The sequence below is a fragment of the Dendropsophus ebraccatus genome, chromosome 9, assembly GCF_027789765.1.
Source record: "Dendropsophus ebraccatus isolate aDenEbr1 chromosome 9, aDenEbr1.pat, whole genome shotgun sequence".
NCBI lineage: Eukaryota > Metazoa > Chordata > Amphibia > Anura > Hylidae > Dendropsophus > Dendropsophus ebraccatus.
In genome coordinates this window covers 53,802,410-53,825,364 of record NC_091462.1, presented here as the reverse complement: position 1 = coordinate 53,825,364, position 22,955 = coordinate 53,802,410, and the positions used below count along the sequence as shown (strand labels likewise).

Sequence of the window (22,955 nt, the reverse complement as noted above, 5' to 3'; positions counted from 1 at the left end):
ACCTGATGTAAATGTATTTTTATACTCAGAGCATGTAGTCAGAATTTCCACCCATTGCAGCATATGGTCATTAAGACCTGAAAATAACCTTGCGTCACACTTCACAGCACCTGCATCTGCCTGCTTTAACCAATAACACATATACAAGATAACAGCATGGTCGATGTGCTTGTATGTACTGGGTGTACATACATGGGGCCACATAAGATTTCCATATAGTCACTGCTAGGACATGAAGATAGTTTAACTCAGTAATAACAGTATGACAATTCCATTACATATGGAACGACTGGTGTCAGAGAAGATCATCCTGGCCGGTACTGCAGTACCGGCCGGATGATCTTCACTTCTGATGAACTGGGATGCGGGAGCATCCCAATTCACCGCTGCACGCAATCAAGTGTGCAGCCGGAGCGTCGCGCTCCATAGTCTGCACCGACAGGTTTTCTGTGGCCGCTATTCAGTGAATAGCAGCCGCAAAAAACTGACAAGTCAGTTTTTTGCTGCACCGCTAGGGATCCCTGCCAGAGTGTACACTATGGGGGAGATTTATCAAAGGGTGTAAAATTTAGACTGGTGCAAACTGCCCACAGCAACCAATCACAGCTCCTCTTTTCTTTCACCAGAGCTGGAAGCGGAGCTGTAATTGGTTGCTGTGGGCAGTTTGCACCAGTCTAAATTTTACACCCTTTGATAAATCTCCCCCTATGTGTATGTAATTCCATAGACAGCAGCACTACGTATGTTCGGCAACAATGGTCATGATTATCACGAAACTTAAAAGTGTGAACATAGCCTAATACAGAAAGCAGACCCCTCCCAATAATAGTAATAGATATACTTACTCTACAATAGCCAGAGTCAAGAGCTGCTAAGATAGAGGGCTCCTATATATAGTCCATCGATATATTTCAAGGTGCCCCCGATTTAAATGGGGGGCTCTGTATAATACTAAATCCCTCCTGCAGCACATGCACTTATGTTAAAGAAAAGGAAACCTAGTGCAATAGCAAACAATCTTCTAACAATCCCTTTGTTAGCTCCAAGGAACGCTTAATGGTGTACAAGCAGCTAAACCAGCTCAGTCTGTAGACACAAAGCCTTCCACTATACACTGCCCAACATAAGGACTGGGGTGACAAGAACGCTATTGTTGTAGACCGATAACCGCTCTGCTGGGAGATAATAAGGTTAATACAATATTGCTCCAAACAAAAACTCTATGTGTAGGACCAGTATAATACAGTATTTACAATGAAAGACAAACAGAGATTTACAAGAATGAAGCAGAACACAGTCAGTCTATGGAGCATAAAGCTAATGTGATCACAGACTGAACTGCAGTGATGGAAATACATTTATGCACACTAAGGGTACTATTATAGGGAACGATAATCTGCTAAATCGGTCCGATTATCGCTCCGTAATAAATACAACGATCAGCCGATGACAACAATCATCTGCTGATCGTTGATACAGGTTTGAACCTTTAATTGTCGGGCGCCAACCGCGCATTGCTACGTGTAATAGCGGTGCACGGCCGGCAGCTGACTATTTACATTACCTATCCAGGCTGCAGGGCTCCTCTTGCAGTCTTCTCCCTGGGTCCCGCACGCTCCAGCTTCAGACAGGCCGCTCAGCCAATCACAGGCCAGGACCGCCACGGCCAGTGATTGGCTGAATGGCCTGTCAGCTCAGAGAGGCTGCACTGAAGCTGGAGCCCGAGGGGAATCGGGGAGAGCAAGCGGAGCCCTGCAGCCTGGATAGGTAATGTATAAAGTAAAAGCAAAGGCTGCAAGGACAGCAGTAACAATGTCCCTGCAGCCCTTGTTAAACGATAATCGGGCCGTTTAATAGGCCCAGTAAACGAGCGCCAATCTAGCATTCTGACATATTGGAGAAGAGTTAACACAACACTATTCAATCCATCAAAGCAATGGATACAACAAAACCCATGTTACACTGGTAGGTTTGTTAGATGCTGCTGATGTCCGTCATGCGATGGATACGTCACAGCTTCTATTTTTCTGCTCAGATGACAGAACAGAAATACTGAACTCACAACAGAAATGAGAACAGAGCCAAGTGCTGGTGTTATTTATACACACATAATGCTGCTTATAGTCCAGTAATAAAAATATTGACATTTCCAGAACATTGTTATTCAGCTTATCTATTTACTTCTCCTTCATTTGTCTCCTTTGTATAGAATAGAGACGTGTTGAGGAACTATGAGAGGGAAGCCTCACAATGGCACAAAGTACAGCCTGCCCTTCTTCCTGGAATAAACTGAGGAAGGTTATGGATTGTGGGGATGTAAAAAAAAAAAGAAAGCCAAGCACATCCTTATAGTACCTGGAAACCCCACTGATTTCATTGGGAACTGTGTGTACTGGGTTTTACCTGTGGAGGCGCTGCAGGGAAACTGAACTCCTGCTACCTGTATCCTTCACAGTCGATCACTGTGATCCCTGGAATAAGTGCCCTATTCCACGGGACGATTATCGTTCAGATTATCGTTAAATCGTTCGAATCTAAACGATAATCGTTCGGCTGAATAGCAGTTAACGATTAACGACCGAACGAGAAATTGTTGATCGTTTGATAAGACCTGGACCTATTTTTATCGTTGCGCGTCCGCAAATCGTTCGCATTGAATAAGACGTCCTTCGCAGTAGTGACGACCGCAATAGCGACCACTAGACGACCGCAAGAACGATCATAAGTAACGATCTTTCCATGTAAATCAGTAACCGATTTCAGGTCTTTCGTAATAGCGGTCGTTTGGACCGTTTATCGTTAACGATTAGGCAAACGATAATCGTCCTGTGGAATAGGGCCCTAAGTCTCTTGAAGGCGGATAACCCCACTGATGCAAGATATTTACAACTGTTTCATGAACATATGAGTAAGATTACAATATGGGAAAAAAAATTTAACTGCAGGAGCGGCAGCATGTTTGGGCACAAGGCGATATCTGCAGTGATGAACACGTGCCGAATGTTCTCTCATCTTTTGTATTATGAAAATGGAAAAACTGGCAACTACTACTGCAACTCAGCGTAGACCAGACAAATGCTGACTTCAAACTTTATTCCTTTTACTGCTAAATACTAAGCACTGCTATAGTAAGACGCCATACTGCCCAAATCTGTTCCTGTTCTGCCATAAAGTCCCCAAAATAGGCAAAGCCACAGCAAAGTGTGTAGTACATGGCCTAAGACTGCTAGTAGACCGGGCAGCTAACCTTTAGGCCATGTTCACACATGGTTGTAATACGGAGGTACAAATACAGCTGTATTTTCTTATTTCAAAGCTTTATTAAGATAAGTTTTATAGATATAGAAAAGGAATAACGGTAAGGGTCATCATGAAACATAACCGAAAAGGCTCAATGAGCGAGCTTACAAAGTGTTCATATATGACACTGTGATGTAATACATATCTTAACAATTTTCAGCATAAATGGGATATAATAAGCATATATAAAAAGCCTAGGATTATAACAAAAACGTCAGCCCAACAGTACATCTCACAAATAACATCCTCCATCACAAACCGAGCCTACAGCTGTATTTTTAATGCTATAATGCACTCCGCAGTGCACACACAGTATAGAACAATGGCTGCAATTGATGACAACAGTCCAGATAGTGAACACGCTTATTATTTACCGCCTGCTTTTGCAAAATACTACTGTTTTTTGTTTTCAATCTGTTCACACATACAACAGTGTAAAATGCTTCTGGATTTGCACTTTATGCCACGCTTGGCAAGTGTGTGGAGCTTAGAGTATTTGGGAGTAAGAGAAGGTGTAACCTCCTGCAACATTAGATTTATCACAATTTACTCTACAGAGCGGAGCTGGCAGGGATTTCAGGACATCCGCTTCACTGCCTTATTTATTAGGAGGCATGGCAGAAATCAGGGCAAAATCACAAACGTGTAAATCGCCAATCTTTATAAATTTCCCCCCTATGAAGGGAATCTGTCACCATGTTCATGCTGCCCTACCTGAAGGTCACACAAGATGGTGACCAATGCTAATTTCACCGATATCTGTTACCTGTGACTATGCGGTACTTTATGTTATCTCACACTTTAAAGCGACTCTGTACCCACAATCTGACCCCCGCCTCCCCAAAACTGCTTGTACCGTCAGATAGCTGCTTTTAATCCAAGATCTGTCCAGCGGTCCATTTGGCAGGTGATGCAGTTATTGTGCTAAAAATTTACTTTTAAACTGGCAGCCCCGTGCCCTACGGAAGTGGCCTGGACTGTGTATGCATTAGGCTGGCACAACCTCTCTGTCCCTCCTCCCCGACCTCCTCATCATTAGGAATGCTCCAGGGAGATTGCCTCCTATTCCCCACCTGTTTAGCATGGCACATGGGCTGGATCATTAAGTACCTGTGCAATGTTCAGCATGGAGAGAATGTTCCAGAGGCATTCCTAATGATGAAGAGGGTGGGGAGGAGGGACAGAGGGGTGGTGTAAAGTTAGGGCACAGATACTCCTGTAGGGCACGGGGTTGTAAGTTTAAAAGTTGTTTTTAGGACAATAACTGCATCACCTGCCAAACGGACCCCAGGACAGATCTTGGATTAAAAGCAGCTATCCGAAGGTACAAGTGGTTTGGGGGGGGTCAGATTGTGGGTACAGAGTCGCTTTAAGGGCCCTTGCACACCAAATAAAAGATGCTGAATTTACGAGCGGCGTCCAATGGGTTTATGAGACACAAGTTCCCCCTGCTGCTGGTTGACAACTTTCCTCTTGTGGACATCAATGAGGAGAAAGTTGTATGTTGATTGTGGGTGAGAATGTCTGACTCCTTCTTCACAGCACTGGCTTCATGCTGCAACTATAAAAGGGATATTCTGTAAAAATGTTTTACTATCTCAATTGTACAAAGAAATACCCACGCTGCCTATCAGAACCCTGGGAAAGTAAAAATAAAAATAAAATAAAAGTCAAATGTAAAGCTGCGTACTAGGAGATTCGGCAATCTGCATGCCATGGATAAAACAATATGTAATTATAAATAGTTATCCTTTCCGCGCTATATTAGTATGGTTACGAGAAATAAATATAGTGGCAATACATTGTATTATTCAAGACGCCAAACTGACCTGTTGTTGAATATGAGCAGTGGTCGGTCACGTGGAAATGGTGAAACTGATCGGTGCTGTATCCAAATGAGGGTCCTATGCGTGTGCTGTCTCTGACATCCACATCGGGGTCCAATAGTTTAGAAGAAAGAGTTGATAGAAAACACTAGATTCTACTTGTCCCGTATAGAGCAGAAATAAGAAGATTGTTGTATAGCAGATGGTGCGCTCCGTCCGTCACGCAGTCAATCAGTGACTGAATCCTACCATAGACAGAGTGTGCATGCTACCGGCCGGAGCGCGCCATCTGCTATACAACAATCTTCTTATTTCTGCTCTATACGGGACAAGTAGAATCTAGTGTTCTCTATCAACTCTTTCTTCTAAACTATTGGACCCCGATGTGGATGTCAGAGACAACACACGCATAGGACCCTCATTTGGATACAGCACCGATCAGTTTCACCATTTCCACGTGAAGGACCACTGCTCATATTCAACAACAGGTCAGTTTGGCGTCTTGAATAATACAATGTATTGCCACTATATTTCTCGTAACCATACTAATATAGCGCGGAAAGGATAACTATTTATAATTACATATTGTTTTACTATCTCACTGTGTGGTAGAAGTAGAAAAAAAAAAAACTATCTTATCCCCCCTCCCCCGCCACTATCTCCATGTCTGTCCCCACTGCACATCTTTGTGTCTGTTGCAGCACCTTGTGTTCAGCCAATCACTGGCTGATGCAGGAAACCACTGCCCCCATTGATTGGCTGAGCAGGAAGGTCCTTGTGTGACACAAGAAAGTGTAGTGCAGTGGGGGACTGACATGAAGATAACGGCAAAAGAGTGGGGGGCGATAAGTATAGTTTGTTTTTTTTCCCCTCTATTTACCTTCACCCTAAGCATAAATACTTCTTTAAAACCAAAAGGAGGTTCAGAAAATATACCCCACAGCCACATGTAACAGATACACTGGTGAAATCACAGTCTGCCACTACTTGCTGTCATCAGAAAGGATGGCATTAAGGTGGTAGCAAATTCTCTTTAGGATCTTTCCGTCCAACAACTTAATAAAAGGCATAATACTAAACCTGATTAATGTAGACATTTTGTCCAAGACTTGTGGCATTATCCAGGGAGACATATGTCATCAGTCACTTTAATTCACCCACAGAGAATCCATTGATGTCCACAGGCATGAGAAGCAGAAGCTTACTTGGTAGTCCCCAATCTATATTAATTAGATAATGAACATCCTTAACCTTTCACAATAAAGTGCTTTTCAATCCCAACTTATAGGAAGATCAATAGGTATCTCGCTGAAGACGAATCAGTCCTGTTGCTGTCTTAAATAGCAATGCTAATGCTTACCGTTCACAGTGACAAAAACATACACAAACACACATTAAGAATCTAAACAGCTGCAACTTGGCAACAGTGAGAGATCTCCACATCTCCTATAGTGACTGTATGGTAGTGGACTTGAGACTAATTTTGAATGGCTGACTCCTGCATTCTCTTCCATCTATATTTCTTACTTCTTCCTACCTGACTGAATTGGGGGCAGGTGATAAAAGGTATTAGGACCACAGGATCAGACTACATAGAGTGGGGTTGTAGTCGGCTGCCATAGAGACACATAAGCTCATTACAAACAAATGATAGAAAACAGCAAAATATTTTTCAAAGAATAAATACTGAAGGAAAACAAGCAAATAAACCCATAAACTTCTATCAATGTCCAACACTGCAGTGGAATTTGAAGAAAACGTGTCCACTTGGACTTAAGGGGAACTATCCACAGGTTAGAGGAATCTAACCTGCTGCTAGGCCCCTACAGTGCCGGGGACGCTGAGGAGGAAAGCATGTGTTACCTTCCTCCTCAGCGCCTGTCATGTGCTGTTAGTTGGTCATGTCATGTGCTGCTCCGGAGCACCTTTAGGAGCACTGCCACGCCATCTGATGTGGCAGTGCTCCGGAGCAGAGTTTACCGCAACTAGCAGCGCGGAACAGACACCAAGAATTTGGATGACTCCTCCAGCCACAGGGAGTCAAAATGACGAACAATCTGGTTCAGAGAATGTTGCAGAACCCAAGCAGTTTGACTCAGTTTACACTAAATATAAGTAGTGTGATTACTGGACTAGGGGAGAGCAGGAACAGGGAACTAAAATTCCCCTCAACTGCTTCCACAACACAGTACAGAAAATTTTATCCAATGAGGTGTTTATCAGAAGATCAGAAGGGACAGAAGATCCTGTATATTCCTGGGGGGGAATAAAAAGAGCAAATGGAGTAAGCCTGGGGATTCCATGTCAAAATGATCTCGTCTCAGAATGACGACTGAAAATGATCAATAGTGTTTCAGGGCAATGAACTCACTGCGGAAATGTGGCTGGAGTCCAAGTAACCTTGCAAGGCTTCATTTTTCACAGCCGCTGCTGTGCTGTCACCTCCTTCCACAACTGACTGAAATGTAAACCTTTTTGGAAAGATTGCAAGGTGCGGACTGTTGATAACGTTACATTGAGGTCTTGTAACAATAAACAGCAGGTAGACATATCAAAATACTTCTGCTTGGAAAATGTGCGGCTACCATAAAGCACTTAGTCCACTATGTTCATGCCCTCAAAAACCTGTAAGTCCTCAAATGACCTACAACCAGCTGCAAAGAGGGCAATATGTAACACTAGGTAACTATGAAAATATAAAATATAAAAAATATATAAAAGAAACAATGAATAAAAAGCATGTACTTGTATACAGATTATAATCGCTGTCCTTTCTAGGGAGAATATGTAGATTTAATGTGGACTTTCAATCTTTGATGCAAGTCAATGATACTAAGGGCCCTATTCCACAGGACGATTATCGTCCAGATTATCGTTAAATCGTTTGAATCTAAACGATAATCATGGCAGTAGCTTTATAAAGGGGAAAAAGGTGTTTTAATATGCTGGACGAGGTTGATAGAGGGGAGGAAACTAGTCATCTGGGTGGAGAGTCACGGCTCTCTGCCTGTCATCACGCAGTGCAAGAATGATTGACAGACAGAAAGACCAGTTAGTGGCCTCTCTGCCTGTCAATCATCCCCGCACCAAGCGCTGATAGGCAAAAAGCTGTCCAGATGACTAGTTGCTGCCCCTCTCCCTCCATTGCGTGGCCTAATAACATGTTTTTCCCCTTTGTAAAGCTACTGCTGCAGCCACGGCTGGGATGCTCGGGGAGCTGCACAGTAGATCTATACTGTGCTGCTGGGAATCACATCAGCTGATTGGTTCCCTTTATAGGAATAGATTCTAAAAAGAGAAGCAAACTATTAAGCTGCTGTGTATGTTATTCTCCAACGTACAACTTTTGACTGCGAGGTCTAAACAGTACACCATTTAATGACTACTAAACATATCTGCTTAGAGAAACCATTACGCAATACTGCATACTAAGCAGTGGGGAGGTAGAGAAAAACTGGAGAATAAGAAGGTATTTTTCTCTGGACTCTCACAAATAAGCTCCAGCACAGTGGCAAAGTCCTTACAGTCCGTACCTGTGCAGTAGATGGAGTGCTTTAAAGGGTCAGTCCAATGCTACATTCTGATCTTTAGATAGGACCCATTGATGAAACTTACTAGTACACATATACACCTTTCCACTTCTTTTTGGATAGCTGAAGAGTAACAATGGACTTTGATAAGAACCCATCATAATTTTATTTCATGCTGTCTGTACCATGAGACTTTCGGGTGGCCCCGGCAGCCTCCGCTCTGCCTGCCAATTAATCAAGGCTGATGGGGCAGGGGCGGAGCTGGTCGGGGGAACCGCCCCAATGACTCATGGTTCAGACACAATGCCGATGACAGTGCGACAAAAACATGGCCACGTTCTTTCAGAGAAAACAAGACTCTTGTCTCCAGTTCAGGTGCGGTTTACAATTAAGCCCCATTCACTTCAATGGAACTGAGCAGCAAAACCCCACCCAAGCTGGAGACAAGAGTGGGGCTGTCGGTGGAAGAAAATGTCCATGTTTTTGTAGCGCTGGTTAACACCTTTAAGGCCAGCAGTAAGAGCCCCATTAAGAGGAAACCTTTCAGACAGAATAAGCCTTGTAAGCATGAACAATTTGAAGATGATATGTCGGCTCTCCCAATAATACTATCATTAGAACTTGTAATAACCCCTAAAATAACAATTTTAGAGCAACTTTTCATCTGTTCTTCTACCTGAATATGTTGACAACCCCATTGAAACTGTCTGATCAAAGGGGCGTGTTGGATATGGTAAGCACTGATTGGTCAGTGTCAGACAATGTAGACATCTCTCCAAATGAAGCAACAGCACAAATGCAGAGCTCTATAGGATGATCCACAATTGTTTTCTCATGAAGTATGTATAAACTTTTGAATAAACAGACATGTCAAGGGATATAAGGCATAGCTGAACTGTAAAGAGAATATGAAAGCACACCTTGTCCAGCAGCTATTGCAGGACTGGAAATATACCGTCATGGTAATAATTGTATGCCATGGGAGGATCCACAAACATGCCATCCTGCCTTAAACAAACGGCTTTATTGAACTTTCCCGGGTTCCAGCTGTGGTTACTCTGTCACAAGGAACCAGTCATACAGCTCATTCATACATTACTGCAGGCGGTGAAATATCCAGAGCAATAAACTCAAGGCTGACATTTGTAAGAGCATCACTCAGCGTGTGTTATGACAGGATCACCTACATGGCTGCTGTATCTAGTAACCAGACACAATGCAGGTGAGAGGAGGTGTTGTTACCCTATTATTACACAGTGTGTACAGTGACAACCGAGCATGGGAACAAAGGTGTTGTGCACCAAGACTATCAACCCCGGCAACATACACTAGACAGGTACCTGGATACAACACATGAAGCAAGCACAAAAAGAATGCCCCACACCAGACATGTATTAGATTGTAGCCTACCTGAATAAAATCAGAACTAAATGTATTTATCATATTACCAGGACTCCAGGCTGGAGCTCCTCCTCACCTCTAGTGTCAGCTCTATGGGAGTTCACACTTGACTGCACGTGACAGTAAAGGTCCACAGGTTCCATCTAGCTCTAGTCCATAAAGGGGGACTCCAGCAAAAATATTTTTTTTCTTACAAATCAACTGGTTTTAGAAAGTTATATAGATTTGTAATTTACGTCTATTAAAAAAATAAAAAAAACTCCAGTCTTCAGTACTTATCAGCTGCTGTATGTCCTGCAGGAAGTGGTGTATTATTTCCAGTCTGACACAGTGCTCTCTGCTGACAACTCTTGTCTGTGACAAGAACTGTTCAGAGCAGAAAAGAATACACCTCTTCCTGCAGGACATACAGCAGCTGATAAGTATGGGAAGACTTAAGATTTTTCATTAGAAGTAAATTACAAATCCATATAACTTTCTAAAACCAGATTCTTTGAAAGAAAACAATTTGCACCGCAGTACCCCTTTAAAGAGTTACCTATTGCTTTTAAAAACATGTCTTTATGAGGTGTAAAACGTTCTGATCAGGAGGGTTCCGGGTGCCGAGACCCCCACCCCACCCGTTGCTAGAAGAATGAGGCAGAAGCGCTTGAACAAGCATTGCATCCCTTTGCTTTATGCTCAGTTCTGCTCATGAAAACAGAGATAGACATTCAATGTCATTCCCATAGACTTTACTGAAACTGTATAACGCTCGCTCTGCTTTCACGAGCAGAACCGAGCAGTAAAATAAAGGGGTGCTGCCCTAACTGGTGAAAACTTCTGATATGTGAGAGATGATGGGTACACTACTGTACAGCTAACCCCACAGTCTGTATAAAACACACCCAGCTATTTCCTTTAAGGAAATCAGCACCTCCAACGGTTTCTACATACAAAACTATGTAAACCAAGCAAGCAGCATTATAATACTACAATGACATTTTGTGCCAAGATTTTTTGGTAGCAGACAACATAGCCATTTGGGAAGTCAATGTGGATTCAACCTTGCTGAGATGACCAGTAATGTAATTCTCTCTGCGTGTTCTCTCAATAAGAATGTGGGTGTTATACACAGAAGGGAATGCCAAGCGTGGCCACCAATAAGTCAGCATCATGATCTGGTGCTAAAAGCTAAATAATAGCAAAACTGTCTACTCCTCTAACCCCTGATTTCACTCCATTGGACTGTCTTTACATTTTGGGTAGAAATCCTATTAACTGGGGTTAAATCCCACTGAAGCAATGGGTCAGGCAGAATTTCAAACAGAGTCTGTGGCGCAAACTCCGGTTGAAAATCATTGCCGATTCCGTAGTGTGAACACACCCTAAAACTGCTTGTTTTTATGCCCTATAAATACAGCAACACTGTCTCTATTGTGGAAAGCTACTACCCAACTAGGGCATTAGTATTGTACAAATATCAGTTACTTTCACACAGTGCCACTGTACAATGGAAACCTCAGCATCCTCCCTACCAAAAGAGGTCACCTGCCGGAGTCCTCTAGGCATCTGTCTGGGGTAGCTAGCACCTGCAAAAGGGGAAGCACGCTGAGACCCTCTTCACTATTATATACACATCAACAGGGTCAGCCGTGCAAGGGTGCCCAGATCCAATAATAGACATGACCCACAGACAGGTGTGGTAATGTTTCTGGAAGAAGGCAGGCACGGCTTTCTAATCCTGTCAATCTGAGAAGACTATGTTCTGTAAAACCTGGACCCCTGGAGGGACTCTGATAGGATAGCCCAGAAGTGACCATGAAGCATAGAGATCACAAAGCTGAGATCTGACTTAGTCTGCATGGTGTAACATCAGGAAAACTGCAATAAACTAAGGCAGAGGGCAAAGCCATGGAATCTGACCTGTACATGACAGGAGCTCAGGGAGGTGGCACAGGGGTCAGGACCTGGCCTTCTGAGGGCACAAATACAGTGCCTCATATACTAAACTGACATAACATAGGCAAAGCTCACACCTTCTGTGCACAATGACATATATAGACCTATATACAGCTACACAGCATACGCATGACTGGGGGGGTCGGCTGACCACTATACCCATGACTGGGGGGGTCGGCTGACCACTATACCCATGACTGGGGGGGGTCGGCTGACCACTATACCCATGACTGGGGGGGGGGGGTCGGCTGACCACTATACCCATGACTGGGGGGGTGGGCTGCACACCATACGCATCACTGGGGGGGGGGGCTGCACACCATACGCATCACTGGGGGGGGGGGGGGGCTGCACACCATACGCATCACTGGGGGGGGGGGGGGGGCTGCACACCATACGCATCACTGGGGGGGGGGGCTGCACACCATACGCATCACTGGGGGGGGGGGGCTGCACACCATACGCATCACTGGGGGGGGGGCTGCACACCACACGCATCACTGGGGGGGGGGGCTGCACACCACACGCATCACTGGGGGGGGGGGCTGCACACCACACGCATCACTGGGGGGGGGTGGGCTGCACACCATACGCATCACTGGGGGGGGGTGGGCTGCACACCATACGCATCACTGGGGGGGGGGTGGGCTGCACACCATACGCATCACTGGGGGGGGGGGGCTGCACACCATACGCATCACTGGGGGGGGGGTGGGCTGCACACCATACGCATCACTGGGGGGGGGGGGCTGCACACCATACGCATCACTGGGGGGGGGGGGCTGCACACCATACGCATCACTGGGGGGGGGGGGGGCTGCACACCATACGCATCACTGGGGGGGTGGGCTGCACACCATACGCATCACTGGGGGGGTGGGCTGCACACCATACGCATCACTGGGGGGGTGGGCTGCACACCATACGCGTCACTGGGGGGGTCAGCTGCACACCATACGCGTCACTGGGGGGGTCAGCTGCACACCATACGCGTCACTGGGGGGCAGCTGCACACCATACACGTCACTGGGGGGCAGCTGCACACTATACACATCACTGGGGGGCAGCTGCACACTATACGCGTCACTGGGGGTCAGCTGCACACCATACGCGTCACTGGGGGTCAGCTGCACACCATACGCGTCACTGGGGGTCAGCTGCACACCATACGCGTCACTGGGGGTCAGCTGCACACCATACGCGTCACTGGGGGTCAGCTGCACACCATACGCGTCACTGGGGGTCAGCTGCACACCATACGCGTCACTGGGGGTCAGCTGCACACCATACGCGTCACTGGGGGTCAGCTGCACACCATACGCGTCACTGGGGGTCAGCTGCACACCATACGCGTCACTGGGGGTCAGCTGCACACCATACGCGTCACTGGGGGTCAGCTGCACACCATACGCGTCACTGGGGGTCAGCTGCACACCATACGCGTCACTGGGGGTCAGCTGCACACCATACGCGTCACTGGGGGTCAGCTGCACACCATACGCGTCACTGGGGGTCAGCTGCACACCATACGCGTCACTGGGGGTCAGCTGCACACCATACACGTCACTGGGGGGCAGCTGCACACTATACACATCACTGGGGGGCAGCTGCACACTATACACATCACTGGGGGGCAGCTGCACACTATACACATCACTGGGGGTCAGCTGCACACCATACGCGTCACTGGGGGGCAGCTGCACACTATACACATCACTGGGGGGCAGCTGCACACTATACACATCACTGGGGGTCAGCTGCACACTATACACATCACTGGGGGCAGCTGCACACTATACACATCACTGGGGCAGCTGCACACTATACACATCACTGGGGGGCAGCTGCACACTATACACATCACTGGGGGGCAGCTGCACACCATACACATCACTGGGGGGCAGCTGCACACTATACACATCACTGGGGCAGCTGCACACTATGCACATCACTGGGGCAGCTGCACACTATACACATCACTGGGGGGCAGCTGCACACTATACACATCACTGGGGGGCAGCTGCACACCATACACATCACTGGGGGGCAGCTGCACACTATACACATCACTGGGGCAGCTGCACACTATGCACATCCCCATGCCCCTGTATGATTACACTGTCCCCATGAGTGACTGAGCTCCTGTACACCGGCTGTCTGCACCGTCAGTCTATACACAGACAGCTGTCACTGACCGCCGATGTAAGTGTGCTGCAGAGGTGAGTGTGTGAGACCCCCTCCCATCCCCGACCATCAGGGCATATCCTCTATCTCCTGCACTGCTCGGGGTCACCCTTCCATAAGCTATACATGGGACATTGCTCGGCTCCCTGACACCAATGGAGAGCAGCAATTGTCCGGTTACCTCACTCCGCCTCCTCCTCTCCCGGAGCCCCGGTCATGTCTCCCCTCCTGCTCTTCTTCCTGACAAGCCGCAGCAAAGCACCAACGCCACCTGCCATAGGCCAATTCCGCTCCGCAAGCAAGCGCCGCCCTGATTGGTGTACTGGCTGGCGCACACGTCATCGAGGAAAAGGAGAACAGCTGTTTGCGTTACAAGCCTCGTTGTGGAGACGCGGCGTGTTAATTGGACAGGTGTTTTAGCGCACGTCACTCTTTTAGCAGTGTTTTTTTTCTTCTTCGATAACTTTATTGACAACTATATTAAATAAGGTTTTTACAAGGTGACTAGAGTACCATCCGCCCTTCAGTGACGCTTATTTCCGGTTCCTGTCTGCTGGAAAATCTCCCCTAGAGCAGTGTGATTGTACAGGTAAGGTTATAATTCACTCCGTGCACTAGTTTCTATGTGCCTGGCCGCTAAGGATGATGGTGCACTGGTGTGGTCTGCCACTGCAGCAGTCCTGGTAGATAGTGGGGGCGGTAGTGTGCACTGCGATGTCTCCACCTGTCAGCCTGGGCTTTATTTATGCCTATATTCAACCTGGGTCTAGCAGTGACCAGTCAGCCTCTGTGTAACACAAGTGCTGGGGCAGTCCTGGTGCATGTGGTATAGGATCCATAGATCCTGGCTACTACTACTTTGGCCTCTGTTTTGCGGGCACAGTGCACGCCTGGCTATTGCGGGCACAGTGCACGCCTGGCTATTGCGGGCACAGTGCACGCCTGGCTATTGCGGGCACAGTGCACGCCTGGCTATTGCGGGCACAGTGCACGCCTGGCTATTGCGGGCACAGTGCACGCCTGGCTATTGCGGGCACAGTGCACGCCTGGCTATTGCGGGCACAGTGCACGCCTGGCTATTGCGGGCACAGTGCACGCCTGGCTATTGCGGGCACCTGCACTATTCTATCTTTGTGCATATCCTACCTTTTTTTTTTTTTTTTACATGGGCCCCTATGTATGACATGTATGATGGGCAGGGTTCACATCATTCTCCTTTGGAGCTCAGATCCGACATGTTTGCAGATATCTTTGCATATTGAGATGTGATCAAGGAAATAGACATTAAACCAACCATCAACTCAGTCATATAACCTAAAAACCTTTACTCACCTGTCCAATCTGACAGCAGTCCAGCACAGAAGGTCTGATGGGCAGCCTGGTGTTTGATGACATGCAGCTTACACATGAGTGCTGCAGCCAGTCCATGCCCGCCGTGGTCATGTGGTAGACTACTGGCATCTTGGATCCTGTTGGTGAACAGTGATGCCAGGAGTACTGCACATGACCACAGAGGCTTCAGCAATCGTGTGTTGGCTACCAGTGAACGGGCTGGAGCATCCACCGGAGCTTTTCTGATGGATTGCCACATGATCAGAGAGGTTAGAAGAAATTAACCTTCTGTAATGTTCCGGTAGACCTGGAGGAGCCGAGGAAGATGTTTTTTTACCTTCATCCTCAGTGCTGTTTTCATTTTAATAATGAGGAGGTTTGGTGCACTGGAGGTGGTTCTACTGCCTTGGTGCCCAGATCCGCCTGCTCATCTTCATGAATATTCATCTGACGTACTGCAGCAGTCATGTCACTGCAGAGCGTTGCTGTAGTACTACCTCCAGTGCGCTAAACCTAATTAGGGTGGGTTCACAAGTACAGGATCTGCAGCAGATTTGATGGCCGAGATTCAAAGCAAATCTGCGCCATGAAATATGATCCAGATCCTGTACATGTGATCCCACCCTTAATGAAATGGATGATGAAAGTAGCGTTTTCTGGTCTACGGGAATGTAACAGCAGGTTAAAAAGGATGTACCATCAGGTGCCTCCTCTTTAATTTGTTTCCAAACATAGACACAGTGATCGGCACTATCGCATATGTGAACACAGTCTAATAGTTGTGCCTCTTTACTATAGACTTGCCGAATATCAGTAATTGGGGTGCTCCTCCCGAATAGCAAGAGAGACGATCATAATGCAGAGTAAAGAAAAAGATGATCGGACGGCACTCGCCATTAAAACTTGACTTTATTGCAAATATCTTAAAATCAGTCCATTTTCCCCGGCGATGCAGACGCCAGCACCATGTGGTATAGCGTACGTGACAGCTGTTTCGCTTGCGTAAGCACGCTTCTCCAGATAATCTTTTTCTTTACTCTGTATTATCCTCTTTAATCTGACCCACGGATCTTACGGGGAAGCCAGTGCCGCGGTCCGTTTTTTTTGAACCGCGACCAGGTTCCTGTGTACGGCGCCATTCTATCAACAGGTACGTGATGGTACATCCTCTTTAAAGTCTGTTTAGATTCTACAAGGACATGCAGCAAAGAATCACATATGTTATTTTTTTCTGCCCTGAAATTCATGCCCAGGTGATTTAGCTGCATGCATCGCAGAGTAAGAGTGGCCCGCTCTCCTCTGATTCCAGCCCTTGCTAGGGACCCCACTTCAGTTACATATATATTCCATATTCCCAAGAGGTTTTATATAGCAGACAAGCCCCATAACAGTTCACTTCTTCCACTTCTTAACACCTGTTCCTGAAAACACTTAGTCACTGCTTTACAGTTTTATTCTTGCTATATTAGGTTACAGCAAAGTTTCATAGATAGTTTGAGTGTAGATGCTTAGATATAAACAAGAGCGGATTCACTGTTAAGCTGTCTTTATGCTAAATTTGCTAATCAGAGTTTGTGGTCCTACTGTGTACCACGCAGAGTTTCGGGGGAGGTGTCCACAGTGTATGACATTGTGAGTCTAGTGGAAGTCGTTCATTGTGTAGAGCATGAATGCATCAGTAACAGCAAGTTCATTCAAGTTAGGCCTCATTCACATGTTCAGTAATTTTTCTGGACCGCCAAACCTCCCGCTATTTTTACTCTGTGGTCCATATTTGCATCCGTTTCCGTAAAATGTGAATAGTACTAGTTTGCATAGATTTTATCTTTTTTTTTGCAGACATCACGGATGTGACATCTGTAAAAAATACGGATCCCATAGACTTCTATTAATAAAACCGTATCACAATCACAATTTAAACTAGGACATGTCCTTTTTTTGTTTTTTTACGGAACAGATTACGGATCAAAATTAAATTGGGCTGTGTGAATAGCCCAATATAAATCAATGTGCTCTAAGTTGAACAGTGATTACGGATCCACAATTAAGGACAATTTTACTGATCGTGTGAAAAAGGCCTAAGGGTCAGTAATGTAAACAAGCGCTAATCTGCTAGATCGACACTGGTTTACTGAGCCTATAACACTGCTTAATGACCGTTTAGCAAGGGCTGCACAGACATTGTTAGCGATGTCCATGCAGCCCTTGGCCTAAACTGACATACATTACCTCTCCACGCTCCGGGTATTCTTCTGCCCTCTACTTTCCCTCCTGGTGCCCTGGCTGAAGCTTCAGAGCTTCGCTCAGACAGACCACTCTGAAGCTGCAGCCTCGGCATCGGGAGTGAAAGTAGAGGGCAGAAGAAGACTCAGATCGTGGAGAGGTAACGTGGAGAGGTAATGTATGTCAGTTAATGCAATTGTTAGATGTCGGCCGTGCGTCGCTTTTACACGTAGCACTGTTGGACTGTCACTCGACCGATGATCATTTCATAGGCTGATCGTTGTCTCTTTTGTGTGCGAATATACACAGTATCTATGTGTCAAAGCAAAGAAGCCTTACATATAGTGATAGTCGGCCGAATCAGGTTGATCTGGCTGATTATTGCAATAATCGGCCAGATCAACCTGATTTGGCTGACTATCGCTGTATGTTAGGCTCTAAGGCTTCTTTGCTTTGACACATAGATACTGTGTATATTGGCACACTGTCCCACACTATGCATGAGTCATCCTCCCTGCAGAGCAGATGATGTTTTGCAGCCCTCACTCTCTGACTGCTATCCATATATTATGTGCCTATAGAGAGAGCTGCCAATCACTGAGTAAGACGCCCACATGACTACTTAGCCCAGGATAAGCAGATTCACATGAATAAATGACTAGTTATTCTGGGACTTTATCTACAAACTAAATATCAGTCTGCTCTATACCAAGATGCCTGCAGACTGAACTGCATTTTTAATGTGACAGCGTTATTTCCATCTCAGAATGTGATGTATTATTGCTTAGATGTGACATCCCTTCATGATTGTTAGGAGTTTGACTACCAGGACCCCCACTGATCCTTAAACTGAAGGGGTCACAGCTCAGATTTAGTGCCACCTGTCCTCCATTGTTTTCTGCACAGTGCAAGGAACAGCTATGAAGAGAAGGCAGCAATATGGCCCTAACATTCCCAGCAGTCACACACTTACTGTTCACAAGTTATGCATATCCTAGCCCATCTATTTTGTTAAAAGAATATCCTTTTTAATATGGTGATATTGGTTTAAATATTTTGCATTATTCTGTCATTACTTTAGTTTACCAGCAGGTGGCAGACTTGGTTTATATTTTGCATAAGTCAGCACTTGTCTATGAATCATGTTATAAAAAGTGTGCTTTGTTCCAGTGCAATGTACAAAAAATAAAGTTGGTTGCTGTGAACAACACAGATGCCCTTGATACTGCTCTTCTTGTATATGTAAGGAGCTTTACCTGTTGTATACCTCTAGCATACGTCACTGTTTATATGGACTAGGAGCTTTCACGGTGCATATGCCTTATGATCACCAATAGCCTCAACATTTAGATAACATGATATGGATACCTGATCATTTAGTTTAGGTAGGAAATATAAATGTTTTGTCTGTAATGCGCTTTCACTCAACATATTTTCTCTATATCAGATCTCAGGCTTTTCCAAGATTTTACCTTGCTGTCTATCAAAAGGAATATTCTCATATGACCAAGAAGCTATATTGGATGACAGAAAGCTGAGATCATATTTCATTTAGGAGTGGACATGAACATACTATATATATTACATTGCTGTATGATGTATAAACATATATAAACCTGGAATACTCAACTAACATACTTATCTTTATATTAGAGGACACACATCATCCTAGATAATTGATGGAATTCTGTATACTCCTATGTGTCACAGGTATGGGCCACGGGCATGAACACCATGGACATGGGAAGATGCACATACCTGATTACAGAATATGGAAAATAGAAGGGACCCCTTTGGAAGACGTACAAAAAAGGCTTGCAAAAAAGGGACTGAGGGATCCATGGTTGAGGTAACGTTCAGAGCATAGGTTATACTGTCTGTATTCCTTGTGGCAGACAAGGGAGATCTGAGGTGATTTTATCTTGCAACATGTTAAATGTCCCTGCACTTGGGAAACCAATGACAACGGAATCATTTCCTTGTATGTATGTGAAATCTTAAAATACAGATTGGTAAATAGGGTTTTGTAATCCTTTCATGTGTGAAACCACTGAGAGTGATGATATATCTCTTAACATTACAATGACAGTCAGTTTACCCCCACAGCTTTGTAGAAATACCCTGTGCAAAAAAAAAAAAAAAATTGGGCTCCATTTGACAGAACTCCTTAAAGTCTGGCTGCTGAGATTTCCTATTCATAGTTCTAATTCCCTGCCATCTGGCTATCAATCTGTGAATTGTTCTGCCATTGGAGTCATCTGTGTTACTTTAGTGCAGGGATGCACAACCTGTTGCCCTTCAGCTGCTACAAAACTACAATTCCCATCCTGCCTGGCTATCATCACAGGCATAATGGTAGTTGTAGGATTGCAATAGCTGGAGAGCCACAGGCTGTGCACCGCTGTTCTAGTGGCATCAGTTTTGTCTCCTCTGTATTATTGGGCACAGGGCCTTTGCCTCTGATCCATAGTAGAAACCTCCCCCATCCTAGTGGTCTGACCTGAATGAGAACCAAATGGAAAAAAGGTAGCATAAAAATTAAATCTTTATTTCAACAGGTTTAATACTTGTCCAACCATCTATACATTAAGATAAAAATATTAATTTTTATGTTTGTTTGTTTTTTTCTTCCAGGAATGAAGCTTGGAGGTACATGGGAGAATTTTCTAAACCAATCACCATAAGCCAAGTTATCTTCAAAGGCTTTAAATGGGGGTTTGCAGCTTTCGTCGTGGCACTTGGTGTAGAATATGCCCTCTTTCCTCCCAAGAAAAACGGTGGTCACCACTGAACCAGAGTGCACAAGCGATCACAAGCTGGCTGTTAATAAATCTGTAATTTGCAAAGAAACTTTATTAAACTTCTGTTCTAAATTATACACTTTGTATTTTTATGCTGTTGGTTAACTCTTTAAATGCTTAACACAATGCAACAGTCTGAAAATGGGGCTGATGTGTTTTTACATGAAAAGTCAGTAGTGCCATCATATCAATTTGATATAACATTAATCATTCCTAAGGCCTATTTCACATGAGCATGTAGCAATACGACTGTAATACAGATGCGAGCTATGGTTGTATTATGGATGGAATCAGTATGTGATCTGAATTTCATCCATATTTTGTATAGTAAATAGTACTAACGATCGTCTTCTAGAATATTAAAGAGTACTTGTCATCAAACATAACAAAAGCAGGACGGGCACAATGTCATAGACCTTTCTCTGTAACTCTGTCACCAGGAGTTAAAGATACTATACTAAATATACAGAACCACAATAAAAGAAAAAAAGCATGAAAAAGATATAAAGTATGCACAGCAAATAGTTAAAAAAATAATGTAGACTACAAGAATTCCGTATAAAGTAAAAACAGGAGGGGAAGGTCCATCCCCACCTGACCGCAAGAGACACACATATATGCATGTAATGCATTAAAAAGCCTGCCTCCACATGTACTATCCATAGTGTTACATACAGCTGGTCCCGCACAATAATGTAATGCATAACCACATACACAAGGTATCACAGTGCAGGTAATAACAATAAAGTATCTCAATATGGTATATACATAGACTTATATGATAAAATGGATACAACCTCACCAAACAAAAAATATTAGACGCGAAAGAAGGAGGAGCAGTTGTGCCACAACCCTGCCCAACGCGTTCAATCAGTGATTGACTTCTTCAGGGGTCAGAGGAGAATAGGGAGACAAGCCCTGAATGCCACTGAACTTTAAAAACACTAAGATGTCACCCTTGGTCCGGATGGTGTCCCAGCCGGGACACACGACCCTACCTGAACCCGGACACAACACATGAGTAAATTGCAAGAAAAAAAATCCCCAAAACTATTACAAAAATAATGGGTAATGTAGTGACTAATAATGAAAAGTGTACTGAAAACAATATCACCATGTGCGGTCCAGGAGATGAAATGATTGGTCAGGTGGGAGCAGCAAAAACACCCCACGCGTTCCGCCGTACCCGGCTTCCTGAGGGATGTGAGTAGCAGAAGTGTAATTGGGGCAATATATATATATAATGTAATTGGGCTCTCATAATAAATAAATATATATATATATATATATATATATATATATATATATATATATATATATAAAATGAGAGCCCCAAGCCGGGTACGGCGGAACGCGTGGGGTGTTTTTGCTGCTCCCACCTGACCAATCATTTCATCTCCTGGACCGCACATGGTGATATTGTTTTCAGTACACTTTTCATTAGTAGTCACTGCATTACCCAGTGACCGGGTGGTCCAGTGCTTAACCGCTGGGATGATATGCTGGTGGTTGGCTTATAGCTAAGCCAAGGATGTAGTCGTGACGCCAGTGCTAACTCGGCACACAGGTGAGATGGTATACCTGCTTTTAGTGTGTGTAGCTGGCTATATTTATCCCCAATAGTCGGTGACCTGACGGGCTCTTGGGCTCTTATCACTGTTGTCCAGAGAAAGGGGAAAATGACCCAAGGACCGTGTATCCTGTGTGTATATGTGCTGGTGCAATTATCGCTGAGTCCCAGTAGAATAAATAAGGTGATGTTTACTGAAAAGTCTCTGACGATACAGGATAGCAGTGTAACAAGTGACTTTTGAGACACAGACTTCACTGAGTCTGTGCTGAGAGATGCTGAAGTAGAATAGAAGAGTTCTGGTTCAGTTGAGTGCTGAGAAGAATAGAGGGGTTCAAATGAGTGGAAAGGAGTTTGTCAGAGAGCCCATCCCAGTTTAGTAATGTGCTCTGCCAGAACTTGTAAAGAAATACTTAAAGAGGACCTGTCATTCCCCCCCCCCCCCGTGCCGGGGTGACAGGCTCCCGACCCCAGCTAGATCTCCTTATACAGACCTCATCTGGCCAAATCCCGCTCCCGGGACTGAGATATCCCAGTTAGAAGCCGGCGCGCGTGCTGTGGGGAGAGGTGCGGTGTCCATAGAGAATGAATGGAGCCGGACTCATCTCTGCAGTGCACGCACTGCTTCATTCATTCTCTATGGACGCTGGACCTCTCCCAACAGCACGTGCGCCGGCCTCTGACCGGGATATCTCCGTCCCAGGAGCGGGACTCGGCCAGATGAGGTCTGTATAAGGGGATCTAGCTGGGGGTCGGGAGCCTGTCACCCCGGCACGGGGGGTGACAGGTCTCCTTTAAAAGATACTTGAGAAGGAGAGAATACTTGTGCCCGTGTTTCGACCTAAAT

The 22,955-nt window shown here is 45.2% G+C and overlaps 2 protein-coding genes across 5 annotated transcripts in view; one reads left to right on the top strand and one right to left on the bottom strand.

Moving 5' to 3' along the window:
• Positions 1 to 14,497, bottom strand: part of HYCC2 (hyccin PI4KA lipid kinase complex subunit 2) — an 89,333-nt gene extending 74,836 nt beyond the window's left edge. For 2 of the 4 annotated variants that reach the window (XM_069983338.1, XM_069983335.1), the window contains exon 1: positions 14,364 to 14,497. The gene's annotated coding sequence lies outside the window, so the exon portion shown is untranslated. Of the gene's footprint in view, positions 1 to 6,206; positions 6,347 to 14,363 lie in introns of all 4 variants that reach the window. The other 2 variants (XM_069983337.1, XM_069983340.1) reach the window with 2 other exon arrangements.
• A 168-nt stretch (positions 14,498 to 14,665) lies between these two features.
• Positions 14,666 to 20,613, top strand: NDUFB3 (NADH:ubiquinone oxidoreductase subunit B3). Its single transcript, XM_069983341.1, has 3 exons — positions 14,666 to 14,771; positions 19,448 to 19,586; positions 20,372 to 20,613. The coding sequence occupies exons 2-3, from the start codon at positions 19,450 to 19,452 to the stop codon at positions 20,526 to 20,528; spliced, it is 294 nt and encodes a 97-aa protein (XP_069839442.1). The 5' UTR covers positions 14,666 to 14,771; positions 19,448 to 19,449; the 3' UTR covers positions 20,529 to 20,613.
• The last annotated feature ends 2,342 nt before the right edge of the window (positions 20,614 to 22,955 follow it).